This window comes from Panthera leo, chromosome C1 (assembly GCF_018350215.1).
Source record: "Panthera leo isolate Ple1 chromosome C1, P.leo_Ple1_pat1.1, whole genome shotgun sequence".
In the NCBI taxonomy this organism is placed as follows: domain Eukaryota; kingdom Metazoa; phylum Chordata; class Mammalia; order Carnivora; family Felidae; genus Panthera; species Panthera leo.
Window position 1 is genome coordinate 149,747,658 of NC_056686.1, and position 14,023 is coordinate 149,761,680.

General features: G+C 35.4%; 1 protein-coding gene and 1 pseudogene across 9 annotated transcripts in view; one reads left to right on the forward strand and one right to left on the reverse strand.

The window, feature by feature from the left end:
- TANK (TRAF family member associated NFKB activator) overlaps positions 1-14,023 on the forward strand; it is a 100,176-nt gene that overhangs the window by 74,451 nt on the left and 11,702 nt on the right. Inside the window, exon 5 of one of the 9 annotated variants that reach the window (XM_042948957.1) lies at positions 8,145-9,185. The exons of the other annotated variants lie outside the window; for them this stretch is intronic. Coding sequence (XP_042804891.1) covers positions 8,145-8,261 — 117 coding nt within the window. The 3' untranslated portion in view covers positions 8,262-9,185. Of the gene's footprint in view, positions 1-8,144; positions 9,186-14,023 lie in introns of those variants that run through there. 9 annotated transcript variants of the gene reach the window in all.
- Positions 2,543-4,737, reverse strand: LOC122227863 (annotated as a pseudogene).

Genomic DNA, 14,023 nt, shown 5'->3' on the forward strand with positions numbered 1-14,023 from the left:
TTATTCTATGGATGGTCCTTGAGAGGCATTGGTGTGTTCCTCCAGTTGTTATGCATGACAGTTTCAACAGTGTATGAACTTTAATGCTGCTTTACTTTCTGAACTTTTGTAACTTATAAAACTGGCCTCACAAGTCTAGGTCTTAGATGGTATCCCCATCCTTGCAGTGTTCATTTGTCATATACTATGGATTTCAGATGCAGCTCCCACTTAGGGATCTATATCTGAGTTTAGGCCCCCTATAGTTTCTCCCTTTTTTTTTTAATGTTTATTTATTTTGAGAGAGAGTGCACACACAAGCTTGCACAAGTGCGGGGGAGGGACAAAAGAGGGAGAGAATCCCAAGCAGGCTCCATGCTGTCAGCGCAGAGATGCAAGGCTTGATCTCACAAACCCGTGAGATCGTGACCTGAGCTGAGATCAGGAGTCAGATGCTTAATCAACTGAGCCACCCAGGTGCCCCAGCTTCTCCTTTTTTCTATTGCAGGTCTTTTCAACTATGTTTGTTGGCCAACTTGCCATATATTGTCCAAGTACCTGGTTTTATAAGCATTATAAAAGCTTTATAATAGACTGTCGTATTATGAATACCTTGCCACACGTTTCTGTCAATGCATATAGCAGTTTTTGTGAAAGTGTAGCTGATAAAGCCTTTCATCTGTAATTTTGAATACTGCTCTAACAACAAAACCATAATATGAAACCAGTTAAGTTTTGCACGAAGAGTTCTTACAATAGAACTTGCATACTGTTTCCCCCTTCCTTTAGCAGTTTACTATCTTCAACCATTAATAATTTGTGTTTTTTTAATCCAGAAGGTATATAGGAACCTTTTCAGCTTTTTCTTCTCTTATTTGTTCATGTGGATGTAGTTCTATTCAAATATCTTATTTTACTTTACAGATATTTGTTACATAAGCAGACACTACTATATTTAGAAATGTTTATTTTAGTCCATTAAAAACTGTAAAACCAATCTGTATCATGTACCAAACTGATTTAAAATATACATATTTATTGGGAAAAAATAGACTGTCATATACAGGTATATGATAAATATTTTTTCATCATTTGAATGAAAGTTAGAAATTAGACCATTAGTCAAGATATGTAACCATCAAGTGATTTCTGTGGGAAAAGTCAAATTTGGTTACATTGTCTAAACACTACCTTTTCTAAGAGAGGAACTTGAAATAAATTCACTTAATGTTCATTACTCAACTTTGTTAAAAAAATGACTATATTTTAATGCTCAAGCTTCTCTTTTTATCATCTTTTATTAGATAAAAATAGGGATGTACCCTCTATACAATGGCACATGCCAGCCTAAGCTGAGGCTTATGTAGTATTGGAGAAATGTATGTGAGCACCTCTTCTCAGTCACAGCAAATGTCCTATTTCCCCTAAGTTGTTTCTAGAGACTGGATTGAATATACCTTCTTTCAAAGTATTACATTTCTGTATTACTCCTCTTTGGAGACCGGCTTTTGTTTATAGATTATCTGGTAGAATAATAATTAGAAGGCAGAAAAATCCTCTTGAGTCAGCTCATTCATCAAAGTTCAGAGTTTTTTCCCAAAGTGTTATAATAAATATATCACAGATTTTAAGAAACAAAAAAAATATATATTAATATCCCAAACATTTCACTATTTTGAATATTTCAATATATTGAAACTTCTGTTGCAGTTTTGATTGTTTCCAAATCTGAGTTATTAATCCATCCTAACCCTTTCCTGTTCTGGGTCTCTTTTTTAATTCAATACATCATTTTAGAGTTTTTGTTTTTATAATACTGGAAATAATTTTTAAGGGGAGAAAAAAATGAGAAGTGGCATATCACTTCTTAAATTCTCTTCCCAGGCTTCTAAGCAGATTTGATTATTTCTGGTATGGTTTTTCTCCCCTCATTTCCCCCTATTAGGCTCTTCCTCGCATTTCCCATTTTTCTTTTCTCTACTCTTCTCCAGAGCCCACAAAACAAGAGTTAGTATATTCTGTTCAGCCCTGATTTCTCTTGACCCAGGCATGAAAGTCTATTCTCTCAGCCTCAGTAGGTTAGGACTAGCCCCCCAAAACAATCTAGTTTCTCTCATATTATTATCTGTCATCCTAATTTCAAAATCCGTTTTGAAGACATTTGTTTTCCAACATTATAAAATGCTTCTGCATTGGACCTGGTGTGATTTGTTGTGTTTTTTTATTGTTTTGGTTTTTTTGGTTGAATTATCTGAAGAAAATCTAGCTTCATATAGATACGTAGTTAGGAAAGAGAATAATATTTTAATAACCTTTTTAGAAATTGTGGCTGTTCTCCTTTGATACTATACCAAAATTCAGTAAGTAGTAGTTTAAGTGTCAATTGCAATATAAAAGCTGAAACAAATGAACTTTTCTTTTTTTTTTTTTTAAATGTTTATTTATTTTTGAGACAGAGAGAGAGTGCAAGTGGGGGAGGGGCAGAGAGAGAGGGAGACACAGAATCTGAAACAGGCTCCAGGCTCTGAGCGGTCAGCACAGAGCCCGACGTGGGGCTCGAACCCACGGACTGTGAGATCATGACCTGACCCAAAGTCGGACGCTCAACCGACTGAGCCACCCAGGCGCCCCAAACTTTTCTACTGCATTAAAAGCCAGAGGTTTATCTTGTCTATCTTTAGATCTGTCTTTTACCTATATGATTTTGTAGCATCATAAATCGGTCATTTGAAAAATACTGGTTCACTGTGCTATGCAGATCTTGCAAATGTTGACTTATGATATTTAAAAATCACATTTAACATCATCACTTATCTCATCATAAAAGTCTTTTTAAGTATTGGGCAATTGTCAAGCTTACTATAAGGGGTACACAGTTCCCAAGATTTTCATTTTCACTTTCTAAAATTTTTTTTCATGGACAACAAATCTTGTCAGTTTTCTATAAAGTGAGAGGCTAACTTCATTTGCTTTTGAGAATGTCTGAATAACCATAGCATGCATGTCAGTCATTCTTTCAAGTGAAAATGGTGTTCCATTAAAAAAGTGACTAGTTCAGCTTGCAACTCTCAAACAGTTGAACCAGTGCTTTTCCCCAAGACAACCCTTGTAGTTTGGTATGAGATAGAAGTCCTTTGTGTGTATTTGCTATTTTGTCTCACACAGTATTTAAAAGCTATTAACTTAGAATCAAAATTTAATAAAATTAATAATTTTTACTATCTCATCAAGGAGACATTTCAGGACCCCAAGGATTTTTTTTTTTTTTTTTTACTGAGTATGTGGCATTAAAGAGAACGGTAACTCCAGTTTTGTGTCATGGCCTTGATATGTTCAGGCACTAGCAGTTTTACTCACCATTGCTTTTGCATCATCAGTATAAATATCAAAAGAGTAAAAAAAACAAATAACATCTAATAGTACTGTGATAATAGTTGACGCCATATATGTCAGGGTCAGGGATTTGATTTTACGCTACCCACAAGCTAGTAAGTTAGCCAGTTACTGCTTCAGAGATGCTGTAATAAGACACAAGGCTCTTGAATCAGAAAAAAATCTTTGTTATACACAGCACATAAGCAGCAAGAGCATTATTATTTGTGTTGGTCCCTCCAGGAAAGAGGGAAGGGTAATGTGGTAAGACCCAGATGGATGCCTACATATGTAATGGGTTGCATTAAAAGTAAGGAACACTGAGCTTGAGAGATGGGTCATTTTACAGCAAGCAGTAAGTAGCATGCTCATTGTCCAAGAGAGACATTAGCTTTCATGTTTGCCCTCTGCAAACACAGTCCTCAGAAATATCCCAGGTAAAGAACAATCAGAGCCTTATATTCTTGGCATACACAGCAAAAATGTAGGGACACTCAGGGCCCAGGTAGATTTCTTTCCCAAAGGTAGATCCCTTGAAAGAATCTCAGGACTTCCAGGGATCCTAGACCTTATTTTGAGAACCACTGTTTTACTAGATTATAATTTTCTGTTAGAAAAATATTGCCTTTTTCTCAGTAAGTTACTTACTTTTCCTTCTATTGAAAAAACGTCATACTTTAAGAATACTCTTAACATCCCCTCAGGAACCCTTATTTATGTATGGAAGTCATACTGCTTGTTCATCATTTTCACATTTATTAGGTAACTAATTGTTTTACATCTTTATACTTTATTTTGTTGTTGTTGTTACATAAAGTACCCATTTATTATAGGCTAACAATGTTTCAAATGGTGGAGCTTCTACCGGTCTTCCAACTCCTTAGTCTTTTGATGGCTGACTTTCCTGTAATGGCAGAAGTGATGTTGGTCCAAACACCACCAGCTACCGTTTTTATGTAAGAACCACAGTGCCAGATCCCCACAGCTCATCTTTTCATCTTGGTTTTGCCACAGAAGGAGCACGTGTATTTGGCATGCTGGTTTATTTCAGTCTAATTCACCATTTTCCCAAGGGAGGCACCATAACGTGTCCCATATTTACCGGTGATTCCGACCTTGGTGTGTTTAGCTATGTCACTGCAAACTAGGTCTGAGCCCAGAGAGCTACATCTTTATACATTAAGTCATGATATCTGTAAACTGCTCCCAGTTACTTAGCTATACCTAATATATTAAGTCTGGAGCAAACTGAATTTTGACTCTCATCTGTTAAAAGATAGTGTGGTACCTGGTACATTTCCTGAAGTGTTCCACAGAACCCCAGACCTGTAAAGTGCTGCATACTGTGTACTCTTTCTGATGAATTTTAAAGACATAAGAATGCATTATAGGATCTGAAATCAGCAGTAAGAAAACCACTTCACTTCATTTAACCGCAGAATCTCTAGCTAGCATTTTTCCCAATATTGTATTTTAACAACTTCTTACCAGATTTGTAGTCCCCTTTGAGGTATTTCTAGAATTTGGTGGGGGAGAGGCAGGGAAGGCTCACCCAATTTTTCATTTGTACCTAATATGTTATACTCTCTGAACTCTGCTGCTTACTTGCTATGTTATGAAACCTGACGTTTTCTCTGAAAAAAATTTTTTTCTATCAAAGATGGGTGTCTTTTATTTTCTCTCTCCCATTTTGTCAGCAGTGGTGTGATTTTTGTATTCCAACTCAGTTTTCCTCTGAGTAATTCCATAACGGCCATATTGGATGGGTTTACTCAGTTTTTCTATCCCTAATTGCTCTTCACTATTTAACATTAAGGACAGTGTGTTTCCCTACACATTGCATCCACATAATGTTGCTCACTGACTTGTCCATATTCCCCAGAAGTGTCATTTGAAATTAACTTATGCTGGATGGCCAAATAGCCATGATAACTCTTGCTTTCCTTCTTGCTGTAGCTGTTTAAACATTCTTTCCTCCTCTTTTTCCATGCTGCAGCCTTGGAGTCCCAAGTCCTACCCCTAGCTCTTGCTTCGCCTCTTGTCCTAAGGACAAAGTGGTAATAACTTTTTTTCAAAAGCTGAATCTAAAACTCTCTCCTTCCTACTTTTTTGATAAATGTCTATTCTTTTTTGACATAAGAAAGATAATAGATCTTGGCATTTTATTGCCCTTTGTCAGACCTACAGTTTTGTTTTGGATTTTGCTATGTCAGGAAAGCCTTACCTCACTTTCTTTAAGATTTTATCTTGCCCTAAGATTTTTGATGCTAAGGAGAACAGCCTTATATTAAAAAAAAAAAAAGAAAAAGAAAAAGAAAAATGAAGATTAGAAATAGGAACTATATTTGAGGAAAAGATAATTAGGTTAGGTTTTAAAACTCTGTCTACAGTAGATAACAGAACAAGTGAAAATCCATTGGCTCAAAAGAGATGAGAGTGGTTATCAAGAGAGAGGGTAGGCCTGAAAATACAGACTGTAGGAAATGAATACTCAATAGAATTGACATGAGAATGAATGATAAGAAAAGTATATAATGAGAGAAGAACAGTGTACCCATGTCTGAACCCTAGAGAATGCCCACATTTATGGCCTAGGAAGAGAAGCCAATGAAAATATCAAACTTTAAGTAGAAAACCTAAATAGCATGTTATACTGGTAGCCAAAAAATGTTTCAAGGAGGAGGATATGGTCAGTAGTGTGAAATACTGTCAAATGAGCAGTGAACAAAATGAGAGTTTTAAGAGAAGCCATTGGATTAGTGATGAAGACATCTCTGGAAAACCATGGTAAATCTCAGAAGAATGAAGGGATTAAAAACAAACAAACCCTGAGTTTGCTAGTTGGAGCTTCTGTTATAGAAGAATGAGTAGTTAACCATCCCTCTACAAATAACAGTATTAACTCTAGCAACATATACAAGAACAACTCCCTGAGAAACTGGACACTGAACTTTGCATATTTTAGAGAGGAGTCAAAATGTGGAGCAAGTAATCAGTTCAGAGTAAATTCCCAGTTTTCTATAGTTTTGTCCTGAGAATGGCCATAGTTGCAGTGACTGAAATTCCAATAGAAAGCCCACCATCCTTCAGGCTGGAAGAATCAGGAAAGAGAATGAGTTCAGAAGAAGCATAGCCACCAGGGAGAGGGAAGGAGCCCCAAAGAGGAGAGAGCCAGAGAAGGAAAGAGAACCGTAAGCTCTGTGTTTAGATTCAGCTCAAGTTTCTGGCTGTTCCCAGAGCCCATGGATGTGCTGGGCAAATAAAGCAGTTTGCAGCTAAAGCTTAAAAAGGACTGATCTGAAATCTGAACTACCCTTCTTGAAAGGAGTGACAGTTTGGAATCTAAGCCTAACCAAGTGCCTGCAAAAACAAAATCATCACCACTTTTGGCACCATGTAGCATAATGTCTCCACAACGTATTCAGTGTTCAGGGTACAGTCCAAAATTACTCAACATGTGGAGAGTCAGTAAAACGTGACCCAGTTTCAAGGGAACACACCAACTCTGAGTAGATCTAGATAGTGAAATTATCAGGCAAGGGTTTTAAATCAGCTACTAAAACTATGCCTAGTCCTCTACTGGGAGATGAGAAGTCAGGAAGAGAGTTCAGGTTTTGAGAGGATAGAATTAACAAGAAGATACCTCATTGTCATTCTTTGTCAAATGGCTAACTTCTGATAGTAAGTTTGAGAAATATTTGAACTGTGAAGTTTTGGTTAAGAAAAACTATTGCCAGATTACTTCTGTCAGCAAGTGAACTGGTTTGACAGAACTTGGGTAAATCTATCTGGGTTATTTTTAAATGTAAATTTCTATTTGGACATTCTTGAGCACACACACACACACACACACACACACACACACACACACACACAAAAGCCATACCAAAGGTTTTTTCCTAGGCAAAATTTAAACATCAAAACTTGGCTTATCACTACTCAGTGAAAAATGTATTTGTTGTATGACAAGTTTTAGAAGCTTAAAATTAGTTTGCATTGGTACAGTGTGTAAATGTCACCATTCTATATCTACCTCACCATGCTAGATACCCACTACTGAACTTCTCTGGCAGCCAAGTCCTCTCTCAACTGGAGAAGTTAAGATCATACAGTGATAAGGGTTCCAACTACAGCTACCCCACGTACCGAACTGTAGGCAAATCATTTACCTCTCCAAAGCCTTATTTGCTACAGCAAACTTTAAAATTAAAGTACCTAATTTACAAGATTATGTGGATTAAGTTAAATAATTAATATATACAAGTTGCTTAAGTAACAGCTACTTTCATGAAGGTATTTTCTGTTTACCATGACAATGCTGTAACATTAAATTTGTGGCTAATGAAGAGGGTTTTCCCAAATCAGTTTGTTTTAAATGTAGTGTTTGGAGAAGGGGTGAGGGGAATGGGTTATCTTATTTTTTTTTAATTGGTCATTTAAGGTATTCATTTTCTATTTTTCATAAAAAGGCATCCCCACAATTCAATATTTCTTCCTATTAAGAAAATAAATTCAGGGGCGCCTAGGTGGCTCAGTCGGTTGAGCGGCCGGCTTCAGCTCAGGTCATGATCTCGCGGTCCGTGAGTTCGAGCCCCGCGTCAGGCTCTGTGCTGACAGCTCAAAGCCTGGAGCCTGTTTCGGATTCTGTGTGTCCTTCTCTCTGACCCTCCCCTGTTCATGCTCTGTCTCTCCCTGTCTCAAAAATAAATAAAACGTTAAAAAAATTTAAAAAAAGAAAAATTCAGGGGTGCCTGGGTGACTCAGTTAGTTAAACATCTGACTCTTGATTTCAGCTCAGGTCGAGATCTCACGGTTCGTGGGATCGAGCCCTGCGTCGGGCTCTCCAAGAAATTCAGAAAGATGTGTGCAGAAGGAACCTAATACACAGTGAAGACTCCAAAGGCAGATGATAGGAAAGTATTAATCTCACTCTGCTTCAAATTAACATAATAGAATTGAAACCATAGTCATTGTGTTACTACTAGTAAAGGATTTTAACTTTTTTAAAAGAATACTGTAGAATTGATAGTGATTTGGGGGTATTTATATTAAACCAGAATCCTATAAAGATCTTGGAAGTAATTGGGGTATTTAACTTCATGCTTATATTGTTTATTTTCTTGCTGCTTCCTTCAGAACTCTGGAATGGATCCCATTTTGCCTTGAAATTGTTCCTGCACTGGCAGTGGGTTTACCTGGCATACTCTGCCATGCCAAGCAGATGAGACTCATAGGATTTGTGTTCCTCTTGCTTTGCTAGATTTTCAATAATATTAATGAGGGTGAGAGAACCATAGATTTCACAAGGCTGCAAATACTCATAAATACAATTTTCTTGTATTTTTTGTTTACCTTTTACTCTGCTTTTGTACTCTCATCAGATCTCTTTTTTTGTAATTTTTTGTTCGTGTTTCCACCTTAATCTCTTTTGTCTTAGCCCTATTCTCACTTTCTCCCTATTTAGACCATATTCAGTGCTTGACTTTACCATAATATCTTTGTCTAAATATATCTAAAACTGGTAAGAAAATACTCAACCTTAGTTTCTCCTTTCATTTCATTCTTACTTTCAGTAACCTAAGTGATAAGTAAATTATTTTCAGTTTCTTTTTACGCTGTTCATTTATTTCTCCTTTTTCTGTAGAAAACTTTATCAAGCTAGTATTTATAACTATTCCACAGTTTATGTTTCCTTTACTAATCCATCCTATCTCACCTTGGCTCATTTCTTGAATTATATTGTTCCAAGTAAGAGCGTAGTTCTCTTTTCTGTTTTAAAAGCATAATTCTATTGGGGCACCTGGGTGGCTGAGTAGGTTAAGCATGCGACTTCAGCTCAGGTCATGATCTCACAGTTCGTGATTTCGAGCCCGGCGTGGGGCTCTGTGCTGAGAGCTTGGGGCCTGCTTCAAATTTTGTGTCTCCCTCTCTTTGCTACCCCCCTGCTCACACTCTGTCTCTCCCTCTCAAAAAAAAAAAAAAAAAAGTGTGTGTGTGTATGTGTGTATATATATATATATATATATATATATATATAACATTTTTAAGTTAAAAAAATAAATAAAGTAAAATAAAAGAATAATTCTATTAAGCCTCATCCAGAAACAAAACCCAATAGTGGCTACATACAGTTGCTTGAGCCACCTAAAAATAAATATTCCTTCTGCATCTTAACTAAATTTTAGAGGACATCTTTGATAGGAACACTGGAATAGAATGATAGTCATTGCTGTAGTTCAAATATGTATCATTGCAAACTTACCACCTTTATTCAATATTAGCCTTTTAAAGTTTAAATTCCGTATGAGAAAGTATACATTGTATTAATGAATTTAGTATTATCTTTAAAAGTTTCATAACAATTTAATTCTGCTGACTTCAGTTGCTTAAAATTTTTAAGAAAAAAAAATGATTTTGAGTCTAAATTTTATTGCATTTTCCCCCAGCTTTATGGAGGTATAATTGACAAATAAAAATTGCATAGGGGCGTCTGGGTGGCTCAGTCAGTTAAGCATGCAATTTCAGTTCAGGTCATGATCTCACGGTTCATGGGTCTGAGCCCACATTGGACTCTGTGCTGACAGCTTGGAGCCTAGAGCCTGGTTCAGATTCTGTGTCTACCTCTTTCTCTGCCCCTCCCTCGCTCACACTCCATCTCTCTCTCTGTCTCTCTCTCTCTCTCTCAAAAATAAGTAAACATTTAAAAATTTTTCATTGTATATGTTTTTAGTATATATGGTGCTTTGATACATATATACATTATGAAATGATTACCATAGTCAAGCCAACATATCCATCATTTTACATGGTTATCTTTTTTCCATTGTGATGAATACATATAAGATTTATTTTATTAGCAAGTTTCAAGTGTACAATGTAATAGTATTAACTATAATCATCATGCTATATATTAGATCTTCAGAACTTATCCTACATAACTGAAACTTTCTACTCTTTGACCAACATCCCCCCCATTTCCCCCACCCTGAAACCCTGGCAACCACCATTCTACTTCCCACTTTAATGATTTTGGCTTCTTTAGATTCCGTATATAAGTGAGATCGTGCAAATTTGTCTTTCTGTGCCTGCCTTATGTCATGCAGCGTGATGTCCTCCAGATTCATCCATGTTTTCTCAAATGACCTGATTTCCTTCCTTTTTTAAGGTTGATCTATTCATTATGTATGTGTGTGGATATAGATATAGATATAGATATAGATATAGATATAGATATAGATATAGATAGATATATAGTTAGGGACACTGACTCCCCACATAGTTGAAAATCCACATCTAACTTTTGGCTTCCCCAAATCATAGCTACTAATAGCCTACTATTGACCAGAAGCCTTACTGTTATCAGTTGACTAACACATATTTTGCATATGTATTATATACTGTATTCTTATAATAAAATAAGCTAGACAAAAGAAAATATTAAGAAAATCGTAAGGAAAATACATTTACAGTACTGCCCTGTATTTGTTGAAAAAATCTGCGTAGAAGTGGGCCTGCACAGTTCAAACTGATATGGTTCAAGACTCAACTGTACTATATATATATGTATGTATACACACACACATACACACACACTACATTTTCTTTAGCATTCATCCATTTACAGACACTTAGGTTAAATCCATATTTTGGTTATTGTGAGTCACTTCTTTATTTTTCAAATCAGTTTATAAAAGGAATAAAATACTTTCACTTTTGTGCTAAATATTTTATAAAGGCAAGAATTGGGGAAAGCGTACATTTCTTTCTTTAAGATGCTGATATCTGCCAGATCCCAGACCAACACAAAAATGTTTTCCATTATCTGTGCATTAAGAATAAACCTGGTTTTTGACTAACAAAAATATTAGCCACTTTTTCTTTTTCCTTCTTAAGTCTCATTGCATATTCAGCTGGCCCTGGAGCATATATTTTTAATATGATACCCATCTATGAGAAACTTAAATTGATTTACACTAAAACAAAATTCTCCCAATTCACATAAGAGGCAATTTAAGGAATCATTTCACAACATCTTTCAACTGTTTCAAATGGGTTTATCGTAATGATTTAGTTGAATGACTTCTCCAGCGCCATAGTGGAAGTGTAAATGAAAAGTACGACGTGTAAAGCTCTTATTTCAGTATTCATTCCACAACTTCGGCATTTCCAAACTAGTACTTGGAACAGTTTATAATGTTAAGTATTTTAAGTTTTAGTACCTCAAAATAAACTCATTTGTTGAATGATTTAACGTTTAAAATCTCCTAAAATATAATGTTCAAAGTTCCCTTGCTTTCTTATTTGAAGTCGCAGTAACTTCAGTTTCCTGCAGTGCAGGGTCCGCCTGGATAATATTTGAGAATAGAAAGAAAACTACAAGTTACCTCCTTTAATGTTTGTTTACTCTCTGGGATGTTCAACAAACTGCATAGTCTTTATTAAGTAAATTAACTTGGCATTGAAAAGCAAGTCTTGAGTTTCTGGGAGAAATGTTGGAGCTGCCATTGACTACACTAATTCTACATCCTTTGAGGTATAAATGATTGTTTTCAGAAAGTTGTGTCAGATAGCTACAATGGAAAATAGCATTGACATGCTACACCCATTCTAGATAAAACCGTGCTTCACAGTGTCGGAGAACTGTTTGCCAATTTTGTTGTTTGTTTGCAGAGCTAACATGTTAAAAGGCCCCTTTTAAAATTTTTTCTTAGGATGCTGGAAACCTAAAATTTTCATTTGAACTATATCAAGAGATTTATTTGGTGTGAATGATAGAAGATGCAGTGTATTGCGTAGTACAATCGTAGTAGTTTTCTTCAATAATAGTAACAAAGATAACAGTAAGCAGGGCTGTATTCCTAATCCCAAAGAAGCTGAAGACCTTAAGTTTACATGCTTTGTGGAAATTTCTTAATAAGAGAGTCCTCCCTTTACCCCCTACCAATACACCTGAGGAGTCTTTTCTGGATAAATTAATTCACCCACACCAGTTATCAAATCTAAACAACAAACAAGTAGGTTGTCACAGGTTATTTACCAAACCATACACAAGTTTATCATTCTTTTCCTGTCTTTTCCTTCACCTTTTTCTCATCTCCACCCCCACCCCCTCAATTTTTAAGGTTTCTTTTTAACATAAGAAGCAATCATTCCAAGTACTGATTCCAAAATCAGTACTTTGGAACTGGAATAGTCTTCACTACTTTATGTAAATATCTTCATTTTTAGGTTTAAAATTAGAGTACAGTTAATCCTTGAACAACACAAGTTTGAACTGATTGGGTCCACTTATATGTGGATTTTTCCCCATAAATACAGTACACTACTGTAAATGTAATTTTCTCTTCCTCGTGATTCTTGTAATAACATTTTCTTTTCTCTAGCTAACTTTATTGTAAGAATACAGTATGTAATATATATATAACATACAAAATATGTGTTAACTATTTATGTTATTGTAAGGCTTCTGGTCAATAGTAGGCTATTAGTAATTAAGTTTTGGAGGAGTCAGAAGTTATACATGGGTTTTGTACATGGGGGTTGGCACTTCTAACCCCATAGTTCAAGGGTCAACTGTGCTTCTTTTTGGTTCTTTCTGGCTTGTGATAAAATAATTTTGTTTCATATTCAGGATTTCTAGTAGTAAATTTTAAAAGATTAGTCATTTTATTTAATCACATATTATGATTTGTTTAACATTAAATTGCCAAGTGTTTCTATTCTCTTAATATTACCTCTTCTCTGATTTTGTTGATACAGATTTAATATAATATCTTTATTTTATTTTATTTTTTTAAGTAAACTCTACACCCAACATGGGGCTTGAACTCATGATCCCCACGATCAAGAGTCTACATGCTCTACTGACTGAGCCAGCCAGGCACCCCTTAATATAGTATCTTTTAAAAGTTTGCTTTCCTACTTATAGCATCCTGAATGATTGGCTATCTTTAAAATGTCGCCTCTCTTCCTAGTACACACTAAAATCCACTGAGTGTTTTTTAATTGCACATAACACTAAAGAAAAACCTTGTCTACTGCTTTTAAAAACAAACTGTGAATGTGAAAATGTCTTCTGATGTGATTGCTTTGTAAGCTCAGTAAAACACTTTTCATCCAGAAGAAGACCTGGCCTAAGTGCTTGCCAGACAAAAAGTATGCAGCAGCAAATGATCTTTTTGTTACCTCAGTCTGACAACATAATATATAAAATCACAAATTGTTTGGGTTGCTGAGATTTCATTTTACTAATTAAAGGAATACTCTATTTTAGAAATGTTAAGCCAACACTGGTATTTAGAAAAAGCTGGAGAAGTGGAGCAATAAACTGAAATAAATTGGAGAAGATACTAATTTAAAAAAACAAACTGGAATCAAGTCTTTTTCTTAAAGAACAAATGAGACTCCTAAGAAACTGAAGGAACTTTTCGAAAAGCAAGATTAAAAGAGTTATACTCAGATGACAAGAAACAATGAAGTAAAATCATCCACTTTAATAATGGCTACAATGACCTTAAATCTTAAAAAGTCACTAAATATAAATGACCACTGGTTTCATTTGAACTTAAACAAGACCTATGCAGGTTTGGTAGAATTATAATTTATGATTGTATAATATTAAGACTTCTTCAAATCTTTGTATTTGTCAATTTGTGACTTTAGAACATACACA